Genomic DNA, 24,543 nt, shown 5'->3' on the forward strand with positions numbered 1-24,543 from the left:
TCGTATCACTCAGGAGTAGAGGCTGCGGCGCACATCCTAGTTTTTGACCTCAGATGCAGTTGTCACAATTGACTACAGTAACTGAGGGGTTAAATCTATGCAAACTACATTAATCACATACATTAGCCCCGGATGTGTCTGCCGTTTAAAACGGCAAGCACCTGGTGGCCATGGCACCCACTGCGCTTGTGACCAATTTTAAACCCCCACCAACGTAAATTTACATTAGAGCAGCAGGATGGGCAACAGAACTATTACTGATAATCCAGTGCTTTCACTATTGCCATATGCCTGTACACCATTATTCTTCTGCTACAGTTACTTGCAAATCTTGAAGACAATGTCACCAGTTTTATGCTGTCCTATCTGAGGGAACCAGAAACAGATCCCGATGAAGACTGGGGGTCAATACAAGTGTCCTAATAATTTTCTTAAAATCCATGTGAACATTGAAGACAACGCTGAACGGAGTTGCAGCACAACACACAAGTTGCAGTGACCGTAGAATTAAAAGGTCTGACACAGATGTATTGTTTGTGACAACTTAGATATAGCACTGCAACCCCATTCAGTTCTTTGGTTGCAGTGCTACATAATGATCCTTGACCACACAATGTGTGCTCCTTGCCTAATGCTGGAGTCTGCTCAATGCAGTGCACGTGCTCAGGAGCCCCAATATTCATCATGAGCCCCCAACTCTTAGGACTCATGCACACTGCCGTAGCTTGTCCGCATCTTAAGGGGATTGGATGCAGATCCATTCATCTCACTGGGGCCGCAAAAGATACAAACAGCACACCCACAAGTCCGTGCCGCAGCCATGCCCTACTCTTTATTTAGCTGAAAAAGATAGGACGTTTCTGGTATCCATGTTTTGCAGCCACAAAACACTTATGGCTGTGCACAGGAGCATTAGGAAGAGAGCTGTCAATCACCAGCGGGAAGGGGGGGGAGCAAGGAGCCCATGAATTCGGGACTCTAGATCTTCTGCAGCCAGCTCGTGCTGTGACAGCTCAGTGATTTTAAAGGGGTCCTCATCACCAGACTGCGTTGCCCCCAGATCCCCAGTGATTTCTATGTGCACGTGCCTGTAAGTTATTACTTCTATTACACTGTAGAGCAGTACAGAAAACATGGTGCTATAGAAAATCCATAATATCCGAGTACCTTACTTATGTTCTGCCTGTACTTATTAGTGCTAGTCATAGCTGAATCCGATACCCACATAATTTTAAGACAAGGGTCAGGTTAACAAGCTAATCCGATAACGCTGATTCGTTGACCTCACGCACCCCCTCATATTTGCAGATTCTGTCTGTAGTGTCTATAATGTGACATTTGTTGACAGTTTGCATGCAGATTTAACAAGGAAAATCCACAAAAAAAATAAAAAATAAAGTCACACAAAGCAGTTTTTTTTCCCTAGAACATGCTGCTTTTTTAAGAAAAGTAATATGTAAAAGTGCATGGTACTGCGATGTGGATTTCTATGAAATGCGTTCTGGGATATGGCAATCACATCAGGAACAAATATAGGCATCAGCTGTAAAGGTCTCACTATTCCAGGGGTCGGCAACCTCTGGTACTCCAGCTGCAACTACAACCCCCAACATGTAACAACTTGTTCAGCTGTTCTGAGAACTCCCACATAAGTGAATAAAGCGTGCTGGAAGTTAGTGTTATAACGGCTGGAGGTGGTGAAGCCTGTCAGCCTAAGAGCATGTGGACATGCAAGCAGAGTTATTATGTCCCTCGCCATCAGTGCACACACACATCAGGTGTGGCCAGACTACTCAGGTAGGTGCACCCTGCCCTAGCAGAAGGTTATCAGACCGCTCCTGTCCGCAGTAGTGTCTAGCCACTTCCATTCACACAGAATTGGGAAATCTGGGCCAAAGTTAAGTATCAACCAAGCTCAGTTAAAAAATGTGGGGGTCATTTACCAATCTGAAATAAGCCTAAGTTAAGCGTATTTCAGGCGCAGATGGCAGCACAATGGTTAGATGCGCCACTATCTGTGACTTCTCCCCACTCACGCCAGGTCTAAAATTGTTGGTGTGACATTGGGGGGGGCAGTAGGCCTGTTTGATTCATCATTTTCTATGCCTGGTTTAGGCGGAGGCCGGCTTACATTTAGAACTGGGGCTGGATGTGCCGAAGTTATGGAGAGGCCTTCGACACTTCATAACTTCGGCAGATCCACCGCCAGCTATGGCGGCTTTATAAATTCTGGCTTTAGAAGCCCTGTCACCCATAATGCTCCACCCTCATGTTCACCAAGTTTATAGCGGTTACCTTCCCTTCATACCACTGCATTACAGCCTCACTGTACCAGTCTATTGGCCATGCTTCCTGCACAGTTTAAAAGACATACAGCCATGTCAATCCAAATGTTAAGATGCCGCAGTCGCTATTGACTGATGCATCTAGGGAGTTAAATAGATTTCACTCAGATGCTAGAGGTTCTAGAAACTTGGCTTCAGACAGTGATCGGAAGCACAGGTCTTTACATTTGCTGCTGCCCATGCTAGGGTTGATAGTGCGGGCAGCAGGGAATGAACAGACTTTACAAGCTGAGCCACTCTTCAGACCGAAGAAATTCTCAAGTGTAGAAATTGCCTGTACAGGTGTCTGACGCTTGTACAGATGTTACCGCAGCCTCTGCAGACAACCCATTTAAGGGGGACCTGTCACCACTCCTGACATGCTGTTTTAATAGCTTCATGTAATAATTCTGGAACAACTATTCTTATGACTATGTTGTGCCGTTCCTTTATTATTTCTACCAGAAGTTATGATGAATTGCTAGCAGTCTGCTGTAAGGGTACAGAGGGGTGTTACCCAGTTGGGGGAGGTGTACCTGCACAGTCTGACAATTGCAACACTGACTGGGTAGAGTGAGTCTGTGCAGGTACACACCCCCAACTGGTTACCTCCCCTCTGTACCATTACTGCAGACTGCTAGCAATTCATTCATAACTTCTAGTAGGAATAAGGAATGGCACAACAGAGCCATAAGAACAGATGCTCCAGAACTGTTATTACAAGGGGAATGTATGAACATATTAAAAACAGACATGTCAGGAGAGGGGACAGCTCCTCTTTAACGAACATGGTAACAGTTTAGAAGGGGGGGGGGGGCGTCCATGCAGTTCAGCCCAATATCCTGCAAAGTAGGCAACCTCTAACCAGGTAGATGCATGTTCTTTTAGACAATTCTGCCATTCAGAACCTGAGCACCTTCTGACAGATAACACTAAAGAACTGCTTTTAACTCCTCACCATCAAAAGGGGATAAAATCTTGATAGAACGGCAACAAAGCCAAAGAGCTTCGTCCACACTGATAAGTCATAGTAACACAATCACATCCAGAACGATGGATCATGCCTCACTAGCAGCTTACCGACAGGAGACCTGGTCTACTGCACATTCATCCACATCCGCTTATCAGTTCATTTCAAATATAGAGGACACTGCTTGCTTCAGATTTGAGAATCAGTTTAGACCAGTTATTGAAGAGTTAAAGGGTTTCTGCAGTTTGTGTAAACTGATGATCTATCCTCTGGATAGATCAGCATCTGATCGGCGGGGGTCCGACACCCGGGATCCCTGCCGATCAACTGGCCTGGGCGGGGCTAAGCTCCATTCAAGTGAACAGAGCTCAGCCCCGCCCAGGCAATTGATACTAGTCATGACGTCACTGGGCCTGCGGTAAACAGAAGGCTGCAGTGCTGCCTTCTCAAACAGCTGATCGACAGGGGTCCCGGGTGTCGGACCCCCGCCGATCAGATGCTGATGATCTATCCAGAGGATAGATCATCAGTTTACACAAACTGCAGAACCCCTTTAAGTGTGCTCATGGAAATGGGCTGCACTGCAATACCAAGCATAGAAGCCATCAAGTGGACGGAGCTGCTCAGGGTACGCTGCGAGAAAGCCCCCTCGCTCACCGGAGTGCTAGTGAGTGCAATGGCTTCCAGCACCCCCGCTGATCAGCTGTTTCAGGGAGTCAGACCCTCACAATCTCATATTGAGGATCTATCTGAGGATAGGCCACTAAAGGGGTTGTGCAAGAATGGAGGGGTTTTGGCAAGCAACCCCCACCCACTTGGCCGGGCCTGCACTCCCCACCAGTCCTCCTCCCTGCAATGCTCCACCGCGCTCATCCACTTTAACATTGTGCGCAGCCAATCACTGACCAGCTCCCTTTATATCATGATAAATGGTCACACGATGCAAGAGGCATGGTCACCGCTTCCACCAGATGTTTCCAACAAAGGAGCCCAGCTCCTTTAATATAAAGATCCCAGAAAACCCTGTTAATTCTGAGCAAAGACAGATATGTCAAATATCTTAAGTGAACGTTCTAGCCTCCGAGACCTCCAATTTGTCATACAAGGTGGCCAAAAACTGTAGCAGTGAGGTGCAGCCCACCATCAGTCTAAGAGTAAAGGAAACAGCCTTACATGGCCAGCTGTCTGTGGCCCCCACTAGAAATGTCACAGAAGCCCACAGGGCTGTGGAGTCAGAGGCAATTTTGGGTACCTGGAGTCGGCAAAAAATGAACCGACTCGATTTAAATTGGAATAAAAAAAAAAAAAAAAAAAAAAAAAGAAGTTTAAATGTCCCAATTCACAAAAAGTTATAATTAATTACCGTATTTTTCGCCCTATAAGACGCACCTGCCCATATCTTATAGGGAGCGAGTGCAGGCCCGGCCAAGTGGGTGGGGGTTGCTTGCCAAGGTTTTTTTGCACCTAGGTTTTTGAGGAGGAAAATAAGAAGAAAAAAAAATTTTGAACCTAAAAGGTGTGCTTTTGAACTAATGGTGGTCTGTGGATTGCACTGTTATGGGGGCATCTGTAGATGACACATATATAGCATCTTATGTGTCATCCACAGATCCCCCCCCCCATAACAGTGTCCCTGTGTAGTAATTGGGGTCGGCATCTGTTTCTGTAATGGCAGCGGGGCCCGGTGCCTGCTTCAGTCATAAAGTGGGCGGAACAGGCGCGTGACGTAGTGAGCTACGCTACGAGCGCCCACCCGGCCTCCTGACTGCCAAGAAGTTAGTAGTAAGTAGTACAGCGCTAGATTTAAGATGATTGGAATACTTTAACAATACCCACAAGTTAGATATGATTACCGTATACTACAGTGAGCGGGGCCCGGTGTCAGCCCCTCCTCCTTCTCAGCCTATTCACCGGACGGTCGCAGCATTCGCCCCATAAGACGCACTGCTATTTCCCCCCCCACTTTTGCAAAAAAATACGGTACTTCTCTACTGTAAGAATAAAGGCCAATGCATGCAGTGCGTCACGTTACCGCAAAACGAACACGTTAGTGACCGTGAAGAAGCATGCTTTTCATATGCTTCACTATATGGCACGCAACGCACAGTTAAGGAGCGGCAATACCTATACTTTCCATTGTGTTGCGTTCCCTGTAACAGCGGAACACAACGCCCATGGGTAACCGAGCCTCTCACTGATAACTGATTAAGTAAATATGTTTTTCGCAGGACTAGAGACACTTGTCTAAGTGAAGGGAATGGGTAGTCAATAGCTCAAGACTGAAGCTGAAAACCATTTGAAAAACTGCTGTCATTCAGCTAAGGCTATAAAAACTTGTAAACTCAGATTGTTAGCTTAAAGGGTTTCTGTCACCCCACAAAACTCATTTTTTTTTTTTGGATAGTTAAATTCCTCATAGCGCGATATAGGAGAATATAATAGTCTTACTTACTTTCATGCGGCCGATTCTTTATAAAACGAAGTTTTATAATATGTAAATGAGGGCTCTACCAGCAAGTAGGGCGTCTACTTGCTGGTAGCCGCAGCAGAAAACCGCCCCCTCGCCGTGTTGATTGACAGGGCCAGCCGTGATCTCCTCCTCCGGCCGGCCCTGTCAGTAATTCAAAAATCGCGCGCCTCTGGTCATTCGGCGCAGGCGCTCTGAGATGAGGAGGCTCGTCTCCTCAGCACTCCCTCAGTGCGCCTGCGCCGATGACATCACTGAAAGAGAAGACGTCATCGGCGCAGGCGCACTGAGGGAGTGCTGAGGAGACGAGCCTCCTCATCTCAGAGCGCCTGCGCCGAATGACCAGAGGCGCGCGATTTTTGAATTACTGACAGGGCCGGCCGGAGGAGGAGATCACGGCTGGCCCTGTCAATCAACACGGCGAGGGGGCGGTTTTCTGCTGCGGCTACCAGCAAGTAGACGCCCTACTTGCTGGTAGAGCCCTCATTTACATATTATAAAACTTCGTTTTATAAAGAATCGGCCGCATGAAAGTAAGTAAGACTATTATATTCTCCTATATCGCGCTATGAGGAATCTAACTATCCAAAAAAAAAAAAAAAAATGAGTTTTGTGGGGTGACAGAAACCCTTTAAACATGACTATGGGATTCTACTAGGGAAATCATGTTTTACAATAAAGGCCCCTTCCTGGATCCTCCCACTGCCCGATCTTCAGCAGAAGATCAGCACACAAAGGAGAAGGCAGCGGCTTCCTAGCCAGTAGTTCTGTGGTAATGACATGTATGTTGCCTTTCTTTCCTTCAAGGAATGTAGAAAATACATTTGCATATTAAATACAGAGGAGTCGGAAGTACCAAAAACTGAGTCGTCGGAGTTGGAGCATTTATCTACCGACTCCACAGCCCTGGAAGCCCAACACAATGCCAACGGCCTCATCTCAAATGTATTGCGGTGGCCGTAAACATTGGATAAAACTTAAATGGGTTCTGCACTTTGTTTAAACCGTTGATCTATCCTCTGGATAGATCATCAGCATCTGATCGGCGGGGGTCCGACACCCGGGACCCCCGCCGATCAGCTGTTTGAGAAGGCAGTGGCGCCTCCTTCTCACTGTTTACCGCAGGCCCAGCGACATCACGACTAGTATCAATGGCCTGGGCGGGGCTAAGCTCCATTAAAATGAACAGAGCTTAGCCCCGCCCATTGATACTAGTCGTGACGTCACTGGGCCTGCGGTAAACAGTGAGAAGGACGCGCCACTGCCTTCTCAAACAGCTGAACGGCGGGGGTCCCGGGTGTCAGATCCCCGCCAATCAGACGATCTATCCAGAGGATACATCATCAGTTAAAAAAATAAATAAAAATTCAGAACCCCCTTTAAATATTTGGGAGGTGGCCGGCTGAACGCATGACCAGCTGGATTCGGCCAATCATTTGCAACATCACGCAAGTCCCAATGATAATTTTATGTTTGTTTTAACCAGTCAGCCAGTTATGTTGTGGGTGGGAACAACCCCTTGAACAATTGATAGGTCCCATTGAAGCCAATCAAAATCAGTAAAGACTGCTGTACGTCCACACATGGCGTTTTACAGCACCAGAAAAATGGACTAAACTATAAGAATCACCCACATAATGCAAATACAAATTTAAAAACAAAATAAAGTGTGCAGCATAAATTGACTGGTGCGGAACTGAATCTACGTTGCTGCTTCCCACTGAAGAATTCACTGTTCACAATGGAGAAGATGAAATACAAAGCCATTTCCGTGGCAAAAACCACATGTCATGCAGACTTTGCACCCTGTGTGGACATGGACATACCTTTACTGTCCGCAGGAAAAATCTATTTCAGCAAAAAGTGTTCACGGACAAGTTGTAGATAATCTTGATAAGAAAACCAGTCCTTACTGGGGAGGACTTCCCAATCATGTGCAATACTCTGCTACCAGAGGGCCCCAGCAATCCCCAAATATCTAAAGCCAGATATGTCCAGAGCACCCGGCCGCCGCCGACAGTGGAAAGCGTTCCTTACCCGACCATCTTTCCAGCAGCTATGTGTCAGGTATGTCCCGTCATGTAATTTGTGTAATGTGCAAGGTCAGGAATACCAGAGTAAACAGCAAGACAGGCCCAACTGTGTCAGGTGCATCCGAACATACACAAGACCTAGATCCCTTTCACACAGACAACTGTGGGGGAGAAAGTCCCAGGAACGCTCGTTCTTGAATACTGGCCATGTAAAACTGCTGCCGATCACTCAGTGATCAGATCCTTCACGTGGGCAGCACACCACTAAGCGGGGATGTCCTCCTGGCACACAACGATCCTAAGGGGATGTGCAAGTACTGGCAGTAATCAAGAACAGTCAGTTCATTCCAGATCCCCGAGTATCAGGCAACATAAACAAGCCCTTAGGCTCCGTTCACACAGCGTTACAGCCTACCATGGGAGGTACAGTATGTGCCAGGAGAATTAGCTGAACACCACCTCCGATGTACGGCACTGTATACCGACCAGATGCCAAAAGGTCATATGGGCGAATGAGAGGCTGTGGCTACATAGTAACGTGCTGTGACCTGACCACTGAGTGCCACAGAACAAGTAACCATTAGAGGACTACCACCTCCCGGTAATGGTGAACACTGGCAGCAGTTTGTGGCCTGTGGTTAAGGAGTAAGGCTACTCTCACACACACACACACACTAAAGCTATCCAGCAGAGGAACAGCCTGCCGGAGTTCACCACATCCGGCCTAGCCGGACAGGGCCATGCAATGCCGGAGCTCATTGACTACAATGGGACCTGTCAGGGATTTGGTCAGTATCCGGCATGAGTGACAGGTTTTGGCAGGACCAAAACAAGTGCGGGCACCAGTTTGTCGGGCGGAATCCCATTAGTCAATAGGACATGGCAGTGAACGGCTAGCCCAGATATGGTGAACCCCGGCAGCTCTCCTCCGTCGGTTAGCTTTTGCACAGGTGTGAAAATAGCTTAACCGGCAGAATCTTAAAAAGGCAAGTGGAAAGCCATTGAGAAAGACCACTCCAGGATAACACTGAAGAACAGACTCTTGTTACATTGACGTCTAAGACATAAAATAGTGTCCCCTCCCACACCGCAACCAGGGGGTCACAGTACAAGGTCTAGTCTATGGCGGATCAGACAGGTGACTGGCCGGAGAGGGTCACAAGGAAGCGCCCGAGCTTAGCGGTTAAAGTCATTAATCACGACTGGACAACGGTCATAAAGTGCATTTATCAGAGCGCAGTGTTGAAATAAAAATGTCTAAATGGCAGGGAAAGCGTTAAGTAAAAAGGTTACAATTGCCATTCCAAACCTCCACCGCTCCGATCCCCTTTCCATATAGCACATTGACTGCTGCAGCCAGTTCCTGGCCTCAGCACTATACGGGCAGGTGACTTAAAGCCAGGCCTGAAGGTGCAGACCTGGAGCAGAGGAGGTCCGAACCGGAAAATATAGTGCGTTTTATAGGGAATCTGTCAGCTACTTCCACTATATGTAACGCCAGCACAAAGTACATCCGCCTGACACCTCTGGTAGCTCTATCCATTCTTTCAAAATCCAGAAAATGCACTTTATTTGGTATGCACATGCGGTTGCACTAGACCCACTGCAGAAAAGGCGCTGTGCGGGCAGATTGACGCTCTACGCCTGAGCAGGTTTTTGGTGAGACACCGGCTGATCTCGCAGGTGGAGCTGAAGGGGAACAGTGGTGTCTAAGAGGGGTGGGGTGGAAACCCAAGGAGGGGTGAAGAGCTGGGCCTGGGGTCTGCCGGGCCCTTTGGGCCTCATCTGCATACCGAATTAAGTGCATTTTTCAGGACTTTGAGAGCACAGATGAGGCTAACAAAGGTGTGGTCACATGTCATCAGAGGACAGATCCCCTTCAACTCCTTCCATTCTCAGTAGATACATTGTGGCAGGGCCACAGATGGGGGGGTAGGCCGTTCAGCTTGTTTACATGCAGAGCGCCCCTAGTGGCAGAGTCAGGAGCCCTCACTGGACCGGTCCTGTTTGCCAACCACACAGGCTGGCACGGCCTCCACTCGGAGATGCCAGGTGACAGCTCCAGCCCTACCTTTATATAGATTGGTGACAGCTGTCGCGGCATTCTGGAAGGTGGCCCACAGAGGCTGCCCCTGCTGCTGACACACGCGATCTGGAAAGGAAAACAGAGAGGCCGATGTCAATGCGGATCACAGAGGCGCACATTCATCACACGGGGCGGGCGGCCATTTTGATCAGCCGGTCGGTTCCAGTGACATAACAGCGGTGATCGGGGAAGCATGCAGCGCCGCCGGGCGGCCGCAGGACGGAGCTGTTCCTCACAATAGCCAACGCCATTTTGTAATCAAGCCCTCGGTTCCGGCAGGGAAGGGGTTACGCCGGGGCGCACACAGCTGTCAGGCCAGGAGCACAGGCCGCCTCCCGGGGTGCAGCCAGCCGCTCTCCGCGTCCCCCGGGGAGAGCAGGCGGGAGGGGCAGCACGGAACTACCCCGGGCCAGCGCTGAGGTAAAGCCGTCCGCCATCTTACTTTCGCCTCCGTTGCTGCGGAACTCCCCGCCCCGGCCTCCGAGGAGCTCTAGCAGGCCCCGGCCTCCCCTAGGACTGACCTTTGTAGAGCTGCGCCACGGCGGTGGCCGAGTTCTGGAACAGATGCCACAGCTTGTGCTGCCCGTCCTCGGCGTCGGCCTCGGGCTGCTCCTCCTGCTCGGCCTCCGCTAGACACTGGCGCTCCCATTTGGTAAACCAGTATTCGGGTCCGTGTTCCTGGATTTCCGCCTCGCCCTCCTCTTTCTTGTCCTCCATCTTATACCGTCCCCCGGGCCTGTCGTTCTCCACCTCCTCCGGGGGGGTAGGGTGGTTAGCAGTTAGTGCTCGGCTGACGCCCTTTTACGTCTGCCGTCGCCGGGCTCCTAAAAAGAAGAAGTCCGTGCCGCGCACAACAGGTAGCGACAACGAGAGACCACAGCGCCCCGCCGGCTACCTCACCCCCATAGTTCCTCCGTGCTGACTCCAAACAAACTGAACCTGTGACGCCGCTGACCTGACACTAAGTGTAAGCTCGGCAAAAACCTGCTAGTACGAGAAGACCGCCCCCTGGCGTCTTCCCTCCACACCATTGGTAGAGCAGGCGCTTTGAACTCCAGGACGTTGTTTTGATTGGTTGATACCGCCGTACGTCTAACCACGTCACAAAGGGTGGAAAGCTTCAGACAAGCTTGGCTACATGAAGGCAGAACGTGTGCACTGCGCATGTGCGTGAATCTCAGTGGCTGTGGATGGCAGTCAGTGGGGCAGTAGCACTTGTCTTCCTCCTCTTTGCTGTGGTTGTGCTGACCTCATGTCCAAAGCTATTGTTCTTCCTGAATGGAAAAAGCCAATATTTATTTGGGAATATCAGTATTAAATGAGACATGAATTGGGAATAACCACATTGTAATGCAACACATGGGATAATGGATCCCTGTTGTCCATTATAAAAAATATTAGATGTCACTGAGGCGTTACATGACTGCGTGATGCCACAAAGCCCCCTTCTATAGTGCGCACCCCTGGTACAGTGCCAGCCAGCGCCTCCCATCCTTAGGCCTCATGCACACAAACATACTTCGAGTTCGCGTCCTATCAGTATTTTTTGCGGTTCGCACACAGACTTATTCATTTGTTTCGGGATGTAAAAAATGCAGACAACTGTCCGCATCCGTGTGACCGTTCCGCTAATTCTAAAACTCTCTTGCCCATCTTGCTATTTCTACTGATGGGTGTGAGAAAATTGCGGAATGGCTCCGAACTTTGCGGACCGCAAAATGGATATGGTTGTGTGCATGAGACCTTAGGGTGAAAATTTCCACCAATTTATGTGTAGTAGGATTTTACAAAGGGGGTTTACATGAACCCAGAAAGTATCTGCATAGCCATGGCGGGCACCCACCGCCCTTCTGACCTGTATCCCCAAAGGTCACAGACAACAGACAGACCCCCACTCCTTGCCTACTCCTGGAAAGATACACCGATCAGCCTTAGGGTTCATGCACACAACCGCATCCGTTTTGCGGTCCCCACATCGCGGATCTGCAAAACACGGATCCCGGCCAAGTGCATGCTGCCATTTTGTTTCAGACTCCTCTAGAAATGTCCTTTCCTTGTCCGCTTGACTGTTTGCAGTGAACACACTTTTGTTATAAAAGAGACTGCTTTTGGGGGGGGGTCCGATTACCACTGAGGAAGGGGACATCTCAACCCCGAAACGCGTCTGGTCAGACCCCCCACTTGAATGTGAGTGCACCACAAAGAACCAGTGAAGGACCAAATTGGAGCCTGGATCTGAACCGGCGGGCCCACGTGAAACAATCTACCGACGCGGCAAACCAACACCCTGAAAGACAAAAGGAAAGTATCCTATTGAAGTCTACAGGACGGCAGAGGTCTACAAACACTGGTAAGACTGTTCTGACACTAGAGTCGATTCGAGTGATCACCAATCTTATTACTTACCTCTAGCGGGACGCCGCTAGGTCAGTGATACAACGGGACGCCGCTGCATACAGTCCAGGTACTGTTGTTTCGGATGCACCTTGACCTAATGACTTTGGGCATTGACCTACCGTATAGGTTGTAATAGTCTATGGTGCAAATAACGAAGACTATCTACTGGACTTTGTGCATGACTTTGATTCATTGGAATGACCACAAAGTAATGAAATAACTTGCCACTATTTGCTGTTGTCAGCCGCTTTGATATATTTGGCTACACCTGATTCACGCTGCTGCAACAAGCTTACAAATATTTGATACACTACACCTACGCTGCTATACAAGACTTCTGTCCATATACCAACGCTGCTATATACGATACATGCTGCTATATTTATTATCATTATTTTTATCATTTATTTTATTCCATTGATTGATGTTCTAACCTTATCCTATTCATTCACAGGAGGCTTAGATATTTTATTTATTACATTGTATATCCTGTATATTGTTTTATAATCCATCTACAGGTGGTATATATTATATTATACATCTTATCTATTGGAGCGCTAATTGGGTCAACCACCCTTTAGCTATATGTGTTTTTAGACTTATATCGCAATAATAAACGTAGTGACCAAATTTCCTCAGGTGTGCCCAGTCTTTTTATATACATTTCTAGCTTTTATTTAGTAGTGGGGTGATACTACTTGACTGTGAGCACCCTGGTTGGTGAACTAGTAGCCCTGTGCATCCTACTATCCTATATTTTCAACATATATATATACCGGTTGTAACAGAACGCCTAGCACCCCGACCTGGTACCTCCGTTGATAGATGCTCCTAGTGCTTCCAGAGGACTCCAAGCACTCCACTTGACACTGTCAGCACTGCAGACCCCACGAACCGCCGAAGCTTGGTGGAGGTCTCGCCATCTCCTACCCACCCTGGACATACGCCAAGGCTCCAGGCTCCAGTGGGTGAACCTCTCCTAAATGCAGAGACAGGAACCAGGAACAAGCTCTTACAAGAGCTTATACTCAGGGGAGTATTATGATATAGCAATCCCCAAGAGTGTAGTTATCCCATCCCCCAAACATGAGCCAAGACTTCATAAAGGGGCAAAGCAGGAACTCTTTAATGGGTTATTTTTCAGCCTTTTATGCAGGTCTCCTAGCAAGGGACACTCCCCCTGGGGCCCTTGTAAAAGACTGTGACAGTTTATATTTTAGCCAATCACATGCATTTACAGTATTGAAACCCTCCCAGCAATTGTACACAAAATCCCCTTCCCTCTGTCTGTAAGGCAATCAACAAAATACAATGAGCATTGTCTGAGACTTAATTAACTAACACACTGGCATTGTCTGAGACGCAATCCACAAAATACAATTACCAAACGTAATGGGCTAACTTAATCACTACCAGACAGAAAACACACATTTTTCCCAACACACAGAAAACACCTCAAAACCCCACACATCCCCATAATGTATACATCCATGGATAGCTCTGATCTGGGTGAACAACATATCCAAAAATCAATATACAAGTATTTAGAGAGGGCTCACCTATATGTTCAGGAATGGAAATGGGTGCACCTACCAAGAGGATTCACCCAATCCTCAAAAACAGTAATAAAATTAGAGCAAAGAATGGTAGGGCACACCAATATTCGGTACCACACGGACGGTTATTATACCAATATTTTATTTGTTTGTGATATACACTGTTAGATAAACATATATAAAATGTAACAATCTTAAAATTAATAAAATACTAAAAATAGAAAAACTATTGAATACAATAAAACCAATATAATAATAATAATATAATAATATAATATTGTGTTTTTATATAGTTTCAATAGTTCAACTGGTAATATACCAAGATGATAAATAATGTCCTTCCAGATGGGTGCTTTCACCCAATCGATACCCCAAGAATTGGGGACTACACCTGCTTACTTGGATAAAGTCTTTTTGAATGAGGGCTTTTTGAATAGTCACTGCGGCTGTTACGGTTCAATAGTCGCTATGTATATTATATCGATACACTCTTGCTGCTTGATAGTACAAAAAGAGCCGAAGCACTTATACTCACAGTTTGTAGTGCAGTATTGTCGGCTTTAGTGAATCACAGGTGGCGTCCCACGTGTGGCAAGCAGTACTTGCACAAGGTGCAGCAAATAAGAGTGATGCGGCTTTGGGATCCTCTGTGTTTTTTAATATAGCCGTACTGTGTTTGGGGATCAGTCGGTGGTATATTCCTTCTGTATTTAGATAGATTCTTTACAGGAGTGGACTCTGCCACGAGGCCGACTCTCCAAACAAACAGGTATCCGGCTGATCTTGAATTGTTCAAGCTGGAAAAACAGCGATCCCTTATTTCTTTATTTCCTTCTTCTTTTAGCGCTTTAGGTCCTCCGGTATACTGCTTTATTCCATGGGGTAATTACCAAACATGTTTCGGAGTTAACTACGACTCCTTCATCAGTGGCAAGGTCCAGGGTGGGTGCCATACGCCTTTCCGCTCGGTATCCCTGTAATCCGGGTGATCTTCCTCATGGAATGCTGTGCAGGAACCAACGGCATCCATATTGCTGTAGCCAGGGGCGCTGTACGGATACTAGCGTTGCCCTCAATATACTCCACGAACGGTGTCTCCGAGCTGCTTCTCCTCACACTAGGACGCCATCCCACTGCTTGCCACCAATGTAACGGAACGCCTAGCACCCCGACCGGGTACCTTCATGGTAGGTGCTCCTAGTGCTTCCAGAGGACTCCAAGCACTCCACTTGACACCGTCAGTACTGCAGACCCCACGAACCGCCGAAGCTTGGTGGAGGTCTCGCCGTCTCCTACCCACCCTGGACCTACGCCAAGGCTCCAGTGGGTGAACCTCTCCTAAATGCAGAGACAGGAACCAGGAACAAGCTCTTACAAGAGCTTATATTCAGGGGAGTATTATGATATAGCAATCCCCAAGAGTGTAGTTATCCAATCCCCCAAACATGAGCCAAGACTTCATAAAGGGGCAAAGCAGGAACTCTTTAATGGGTTATTTTTCAGCCTTTTATGCAGGTCTCCTAGCAAGGGACACTCCCCCTGGGGCCCTTGTAAAAGACTGTGACAGTTTATATTTTAGCCAATCACATGCATTTACAGTATTGAAACCCTCCCAGCAATTGTACACAAAATCCCCTTCCCTCTGTCTGTAACGCAATCAACAAAAGACAATGAGCATTGTCTGAGACGCAATTAACTAACACACTGGCATTGTCTGAGACGCAATCCACAAAATACAATTACCAAACGTAATGGGCTAACTCAGTGATGGCGAACCTTTTACAGACCGAGTGCCCAAACTGTAACATAAAACCCACATATTTATCGCAAAGGGCCAACACCGCAATGGGACCTGAATACTACAGTCCAGCGCATCTATCATTTAGCTAGAATAGCCTACATTCAGTGCGCTGTGCGCTGATAAATGGCAGGAACAGTCTAAGGCATATTGATACGGCTTAGACATTTTCAAGGGTGTGGGTGCCCACAGAGAGGGCTCTGAGTGCCGCCTCTGGCACCCGTGCCATAGGTTCGCCACCACTGAGCTAACTTAATCACTACCAGACAGAAAACACACATTTTTCCCAACACACAGAAAACACCTCAAAACCCCACACATCCCCATAATGTATACATCCATGGATAGCTCTGATCTGGGTGAACAACATATCCAAAAATCACCCAGATCCGAGCAGGGGTTCCCGAATTCCATGGAAGTCACATTTGGCCGACCGCAAGCATGGCTTTCCTGCCCAAAACAGTTCCACAGATTTAAGCTGTGCGGCCGGTCTGTCTTCTCCTTCAAAGTTAGTATGGGCCATAATCCTGAGGCAAGAGGCTGCCAAACAGCCCCCTCCAAAACACTGTGGCGAGGTTGGTTTCGCCACACATCTCCCCCTCCCAGGGAAGACTAACCAGATACCTGACCTCACGCCGGTCAGTACCTGAGTTAGTCTGGCAGTCCATCCACAACCCAATACTGGACCTGTTGAATTTTGGGGCCTGACTCTGTTCTGTATATCCCCAGCTGTTGAGTGGGCATCTGCTACTCCTTGCTTCCTTGTGGTTCTCTAGCTTAGAGCTGTAGGTACTTGGTGGGCAGAGGCCGACTGCGCTTTGCCCAGATGCCAGCTCTTCCGCTGGGGTAGCCAGTGGGGAGTCAGCCTCTGGACAAGAGGATAGGGGAGGGCAGAGGCCGACTGCGCTCTGCCCAGATGCCAGCTCTTCCGCTGGGGTAGCCTGTGGGAAGTCCGACTCTGGAGAAGAGGATAGGGGAGGGCAGAGGCCGACTGCGGTCTGCCCAGATGCCAGCTCTTCCGCTGGGGTACCCTGTGGGAAGTCTGGCTCTGGAGAAGAGGATAGGGGAGGGTAGAGGCCGACTGCGCTCTGCCCAGATGCCAGCTCTTCCGCTGGGATGGGGTCAGGGAATCCTGCCCCCAGGACCTTGTTGCGGATCAGCTGTGGAGAGGAGGGATCGTTTACATCCTCCTCCTGGCATTCCTGCAGGGTTGGTGGGGGATCCGTACCGGCCGTCCAGCATCCCGGTAGGCCTGGTGCAGAGACTGCGGTCCCATCTGCATCATCGGAGTTAGGGGTGCTGTCCCCCTGTTGTTGGGGAGAGAGACCGGTTGTCTCCTCTCCCTTCAAAGTACACTGCCGCTGGGGAGTGAGACCGACTGTCTCCACTACCCGTGATGCTGGTTGTTGCAGGGGTGAGGGACCGACCATCTCCTCCCCCTGGACTCCCAGTGGCAGTTGGGGATCTGGGCCGCCTCCCCAGCCACCCTGTTGGGCCGGTGGAGTGACTACGGTCCCATCTCCACCTGCCGACTGGGGTTCCTCCCAGTACCAGTCTATGAAGTCCCCTACCTCCACAGTTGGTGAGGAAGTAGGGGATACCTCAGCTGTGACTTACCAGGGGTAGGGCTGCAGGTCTGGGCCTGGTATCCAACTGTCTTGTATCTTGCGCTGGGCTTAAATGGAGTGAAACAACTGTTGATAATCTTGCTCCAGCTCCCACTCCCTTTGGACCAGAAAGGTCAGATCTGCCCTCACCCCACTAGTCTTAGGCCAATTGTGCAAGTCCCCCCTGTAGTCAATAATGTCCCAAAATCTAGATTCTTCTGTGCTCCCAAAGTCAATGTCTTCAAAAGACTCCCACAATAACCCAGGGCAATTATATTCCTCACCTTCGGGCTTGGCGTACTCCTCCATCCATGGAGACTGTCGTACTGTGTCCCACCATAGTGCTTGGTAAGCGTCATCCAGCCAGGTTTCCTGCCATACCAGTGTCTCAAGCTCTGACACCCACTCTGTCAATGGTTGCTCTCCCAGTAGAGGTAGTCGCAGCGCCAATCGCATTCGTAATCTCTGCTCCTCACTGGGAAGACTCTCACCCCTCCGTCGCTGCACGTCCTCCAGGGCCTGGTGCCATACGCCTTTCCGCTCGGTATCCCTGTAATCCGGGTGATCTTCCTCATGGAATGCTGTGCAGGAACCAACGGCATCCATATTGCTGTAGCCAGGGGCGCTGTACGGATACTAGCGTTGCCCTCAATATACTCCACGAACGGTGTCTCCGAGCTGCTTCTCCTCACACTAGGACGCCATCCCACTGCTTGCCACCAATGTAACGGAACGCCTAGCACCCCGACCGGGTACCTTCGTTGATAGGTGCTCCTAGTGCTTCCAGAGGACTCCAAGCACTCCACTTGACACCGTCAGTACTGCAGACCCCACGAACCGCCGAAGCTTGGTGGAGGTCTCGCCGTCTCCTACCCACCCTGGACCTACGCCAAGGCTCCAGGCTCCAGTGGGTGAACCTCTCCTAAATGCAGAGACAGGAACCAGGAACAAGCTCTTACAAGAGCTTATATTCAGGGGAGTATTATGATATAGCAATCCCCAAGAGTGTAGTTATCCAATCCCCCAAACATGAGCCAAGACTTCATAAAGGGGCAAAGCAGGAACTCTTTAATGGGTTATTTTTCAGCCTTTTATGCAGGTCTCCTAGCAAGGGACACTCCCCCTGGGGCCCTTGTAAAAGACTGTGACAGTTTATATTTTAGCCAATCACATGCATTTACAGTATTGAAACCCTCCCAGCAATTGTACACAAAATCCCCTTCCCTCTGTCTGTAACGCAATCAACAAAAGACAATGAGCATTGTCTGAGACGCAATTAACTAACACACTGGCATTGTCTGAGACGCAATCCACAAAATACAATTACCAAACGTAATGGGCTAACTCAGTGATGGCGAACCTTTTACAGACCGAGTGCCCAAACTGTAACATAAAACCCACATATTTATCGCAAAGGGCCAACACCGCAACGGGACCTGAATACTACAGTCCAGCGCATCTATCATTTAGCTAGAATAGCCTACATTCATTGCGCTGTGCGCTGATAAATGGCAGGAACAGTCTAAGGCATATTGATACGGCTTAGACATTTTCAAGGGTGTGGGTGCCCACAGAGAGGGCTCTGAGTGCCGCCTCTGGCACCCGTGCCATAGGTTCGCCACCACTGAGCTAACTTAATCACTACCAGACAGAAAACACACATTTTTCCCAACACACAGAAAACACCTCAAAACCCCACACATCCCCATAATGTATACATCCATGGATAGCTCTGATCTGGGTGAACAACATATCCAAAAATCACCCAGATCCGAGCAGGGGTTCCCGAATTCCATGGAAGTCACATTTGGCCGACCGCAAGCATGGCTTTCCTGCCCAAAACAGTTCCACAGATTTAAGCTGTGCGGCCGGTCTGTCTTCTCCTTCAAAGTTAGTATGGGCCATAATCCTGAGGCAAGAGGCTGCCAAACAGCCCCCTCCAAAACACCGTGGCGAGGTTGGTTTCGCCACATCGGTGTATCGTATTTGTACTACCACTACTCCTGAAGAAGGGGGCTGTTTACCCTAGACCCCCGAAACTCGTTGAATGCCGTGAGTTTATCCAATAAAGGAATATTGATCAGACGCTGGACATCCGGTTGCCATGATTTCTACCATCCTAGAAGCGAACCCGGCCGGGCGGGGGTGGCTCTGTCTGGAGGTGTCTTGAGCTTTATCCGACAGACATCCTCCCCAGTAAAGTGAGTTCTACTTATGCATATTTTAGCTATGATTTGAGTGCTTTTACATATACACTGCTCAAAAAAATAAAGGGAACACTTAAACAACACAATGTAACTCCAAGTCAATCACACTTCTGTGAAATCAAACTGTCCACTTAGGAAGCAACACTGAGTGACAATCAATTTCACATGCTGTCGTGCAAATGGGATAGACAACAGGTGGAAATTATAGGCAATTAGCAAGACACCCCCAATAAAGGAATGGTTCTGCAGGTGGTGACCACAGTCCACTTCTCAGTTCCTATGCTTCCTGGCTGATGTTTTGGTCACTTTTGAATGCTGGCGGTGCTTTCACTCTAGTGGTAGCATGAGACTGAGTCTCCAACCCACACAAGTGGCTCAGGTAGTGCAGCTTATCCAGGATGGCACATCAATGCGAGCTGTGGCAAGAAGGTTTGCTGTGTCTGTCAGCGTAGTGTCCAGAGCATGGAGGCACTACCAGGAGACAGGCCAGTACATCAGGAGACGTGGAGGAGGCCGTAGGAGGGCAACAACCCAGCAGCAGAACCGCTACCTCCGCCTTTGTGCAAGGAGGAACAGGAGGAGCACTGCCAGAGCCCTGCAAAATGACCTCCAGCAGGCCACAAATGTGCATGTGTCGCCACAAATGTGCATGTGTCTGCTCAAACGGTCAGAAACAGACTCCATGAGGGTGATATGAGGGCCCGATGTCCACAGGTGGGGGTTGTGCTTACAGCCCAACACCGTGCAGGACGTTTGGCATTTGCCAGAGAACACCAAGATTGGCAAATTCGCCACTGGCGCCCTGTGCTCTTCACAGATGAAAGCAGGTTCACACTGAGCACATGTGACAGACGTGACAGAGTCTGGAGACGCCGTGGAGAACGTTCTGCTGCCTGCAACATCCTCCAGCATGACCGGTTTGGCATTGGGTCAGTAATGGTGTGGGGTGGCATTTCTTTGGAGGGCCGCACAGCCCTCCATGTGCTCGCCAGAGGTAGCCTGACTGCCATTAGGTACCGAGATGAGATCCTCAGACCCCTTGTGAGACCATATGCTGGTGCGGTTGGCCCTGGGTTCCTCCTAATGCAAGACAATGCTAGACCTCATGTGGCTGGAGTGTGTCAGCAGTTCCTGCAAGACGAAGGCATTGATGCTATGGACTGGCCCGCCCGTTCCTCAGACCTGAATCCAATTGAGCACATCTGGGACATCATGTCTCGCTCTATCCACCAACGTCACGTTGCACCACAGACTGTCCAGGAGTTGGCAGATGCTTTAGTCCAGGTCTGGGAGGAGATCCCTCAGGAGACCGTCTGCCACCTCATCAGGAGCAAGCACAGGCGTTGTAGGGAGGTCATACAGGCACGTGGAGGCCACACACACTACTGAGCCTCATTTTGACTTGTTTTAAGGACATTACATCAAAGTTGAATCAGCCTGTAGTGTGTTTTTCCACTTTAATTTTGAGTGTGACTCCAAATCCAGACCTCCATGGGTTGAAAAATTTGATTTCCATTTTTTTATTTTTGTGTGATTTTGTTGTCAGCACATTCAACTATGTAAAGAACAAAGTATTTCAAAAGAATATTTAATTAACTCAGATCTAGGATGTGTTATTTTTGTGTTCCCTTTATTTTTTTGAGCAGTGTATATATATATCTATATATACAATTACATTTGCCCAATTTTACTTATTTTTTCTTTCCGTCTACTATTATCCATTATTGATTTTATTACAACTATCTTTACTTCCACCATCCCTATCCCATTTAATATTTTATGTTTTTTGCTTTTTGGTGTGTCGCTATATCGTCTCTTGGGCCTTATCTCTGGCCTTATAGTGCACATTTCCTTCTTTCATCATTAGTAGTTAATCCTGTTTTTAGTTCGTTTACTTATATTAGGGTTACTTGACTGTTCTGGCCAGGGAGTGGCGCCTGTCTGTGGGTCACCTTTTTACGGTCGATTGGTCGTTTTCTGGTGTGCCCTTTATTGAGCCTCTAGATATTCCATTATAGGCCGAATTGTCTTCCCTGACAGAACAGCCTGCCAGGTCTCTAGAACTAGTGTGAAACTAGCCCTAGTCATTAGGCTACTTTCACACTTGCGGCAGTGTGCTCCGGCGGGCAGGTCCGTCGTCGGAACTGCCCGCCGGATCCGCCGATTTGGATGTGACTGAAAGCATTTGTGAGACGGATCCGGATGCGGATCCGTCTCACAAATGCATTGCAAGAACGGATCCTTCTCTCCACTTGTCATGCGGACAGACAAATCCGTCTTTTTTTTTTTTTTCACATTTTTACCGGTCCGGAAGGACGGATCCAGCATTCCAGTATTTTGAATGCCGGATCCGGCACTAATACATTCCTATGGGGAAAAATGCCGGATCCGGCATTCAGGCAAGTCTTCAGTTTTTTTCGCCGGAGATAAAACCGTAGCATGCTACGGTTTTATCTTTTTGCCTGATCAGTCAAAACGATTGAACTGAAGACATTCTGATGCATCCTGAACGGATTACTCTCCATTCAGAATGCATGGGGGTAAAACTGATCAGTTCTTTTCCGGTATAGAGCTTCTGTGACGGAACTCTATGCCGGAAAAGAAAAACGCTAGTGTGAAAGTACCCTTACCTGCTTTAAGGCTAGTTTCACATCTCCAGCAGTGAGTTCCAGCAGAGAATGCCGGTAATCGGCCAGACACAAATCGCAGAGTGCATTTTTGCCGGATAGCAGACGGATCTCGGCCGGACCCCATTATAGTTAATGGGGCTGGTGGGCATTCCGGTTGCATCTGGCAGTACTGGATCTGGAGAATTTCAGCAGGCTTTTCTCTGCCAGAACAGCCTACCGGAATTGCTGCCAGAGATGTGAAACTCAATGCAATTAGTATAGCAATGAATAGAATTCCTTACAAAATCCACATTATACTGTTTAACAAAATGTAATTACAGATTTGGATGCAGATTGTCAGGCCGGTTCCATTCGTCTGTCAAGAAATGAAAATAATAGCAGCGGCCACATGAATGTAATGGTAAAGTGATTACAGTTCTACATTTTCTCAAAATTATTCATGCTGCATCTTCACATTTATTGGGCTTTGACGACATCAGAAGTTGTTACTGTCAAGTAAATGTGTTATTTGTCTAGCACACAGATTACCAGTTACTAATGAATGCTGCAACCTATATAAAAAGTCTTTTCATGAGCAGTCAATGTATCCATAGATTAAATAGGTCCAGTGCCAATGGATTCAAAGTACATTATCACTCAAAACTGAAAATTCAAGTTTAACTGGAGGCAAAGAGTTTAAAGTCTCATCACTTTAAGGTAGACCGAATATTTTCATTAGCTAAACATGTTTCTGGGAACCCATCCCCCTGCTCAGTAGATGAAGTCTAGCTATAAGAAATATCTATAAAAAATGAGAATAAAAATGAAAATGAATAATATCCATGGAAGGTAAAGATGAATCATATCCATCCAAGGTGAATAATAAATAAAGTAAATAATACAATTAGCTATGCTTATGGATGTAGATGAAACCACAAACGTAAGTTCTTTGGGACTGGATATAATTTTTTTATACAGTATATTACCCCTATTTTGTGTTATAGTAACTGGTGGATATATATACTGCATATTTGGTATATTTTTGGTATATTAATATTCCTGGTGTATAATATATTAATATTTTCAATACCTGAATTAATATAATTCATAATATAATTAATGTCCATTCATTGTCTTATCTACTATTAATAAAATTATACTCTAAGTATATACAGTCCGTGTCTTGAGGGATTATTTGACCTTTTTTAGTGCATTTAAAGTCTCATCACAGTAAAAGACAGAACCGCTTTAATATGGTTTAGCATGTTCCTACCCTGCACCATATACATATAAGGTCATTAACGCAAACTGGTGTACATGTATAGGTGTGCGATAAGGAGCTGAGCCTACATCATCAGCAGTAAGGGGAAGCTGTCACATACAGCTGACTCCCTGTTGCAATGGCCAGGATTGTGGATAACTTCTGTTTAGGCCTCTTGCACACGACCGTGATTTGGTTCCGCATCCGGGCTGCATTTTTTGCTCTCCGCATCCGTTTCTCCGTTCCATGGGCCCACAAAAATTATAGATCATGTCCTATTCTTGTCTGATTTGCGGACAAGAATAGCCATTTCTATAATGGATCCTATGTTCCATTTGGCAAATTGCGGAAGGCACACGGACGGCATCTGTGTTTGGCGGATCCGCAATTTGTGGACCGCAAAACACAGCCTTAGGCCTCTTGCACATGAACGTATTTTTATTCCGTGTCCGTTCAGTTTTTTTGTGGACCGTATACAGAACTATGCATTTCAATGGATCCATACAGAAAAAACGGAAGGTACTCCGGGTGCATTCCGTTTCCCTATGTCCGTATTTCCGTTCCGGAAAAAAATAGAACATGTCCTATTATTGTCCACATTACAGACAAAACTAATAATGTTCTATTAGGGGCCAGCTGTTCCGTTTTGGTCATAAAAACGCATCTGCTGAAAAAATCGCATAATAAAAAAAAACGCATTAGATCGAATTTTGTCCTTTTGAAATCCGCTGCTCCAGGACTTATCTATTACCATCTGGTCCACCTTGAGATTCGTTTCTCCAAGATTTACTTATCACTGAGTAGAGTATAAATAGTGGAGTCTAAGCATATGGAGTATAACCACTAAGGAAGAGGTTAGCAAGACCTCGAAACGCATCTAGTGCCGTATATCGATGCTCTGAAAGATCCCACAACTAGTCTAAGCATGGCCATGCGATTTTAAAACTCTACAAATGAATTCAGTGACCTGTGAGACGATCCTTCAGCAATACTGGAATCTAATGCAAGAAGAGATCTGACCCGTGACCTCGCACCCAAACTCTCGCGAGAACTACACACGGAGCAAGACACAGAAGCAGTCCGAACAACTGTTTGAAAGTCGGACCCCGCCACAGGTATCGATCCACTCCAAATGCGCACACCAGTCAGTGTGAAGATCTTTACCATTAGGTGGGGTGAGTGCTCAGTGAGCAACCATTTATCCGCATATTGACACCATACTGTGGTC

General features: G+C 47.6%; 1 protein-coding gene across 1 annotated transcript in view; it reads right to left on the reverse strand.

Moving 5' to 3' along the window:
- The window catches only part of C7H16orf72 (chromosome 7 C16orf72 homolog), a 36,200-nt gene extending 25,332 nt beyond the window's left edge, over positions 1–10,868 (reverse strand). The window contains exons 1-2 of the mRNA XM_040439355.1: positions 10,402–10,868; positions 9,866–9,946 (exon numbers count right to left, since the gene is read on the reverse strand). Coding sequence (XP_040295289.1) covers positions 9,866–9,946; positions 10,402–10,597 — 277 coding nt within the window. The 5' untranslated portion in view covers positions 10,598–10,868. The remainder of the gene's footprint in view (positions 1–9,865; positions 9,947–10,401) is intronic.
- Positions 10,869–24,543: the final 13,675 nt, after the last annotated feature.

This window comes from Bufo bufo, chromosome 7 (assembly GCF_905171765.1).
Source record: "Bufo bufo chromosome 7, aBufBuf1.1, whole genome shotgun sequence".
NCBI lineage: Eukaryota > Metazoa > Chordata > Amphibia > Anura > Bufonidae > Bufo > Bufo bufo.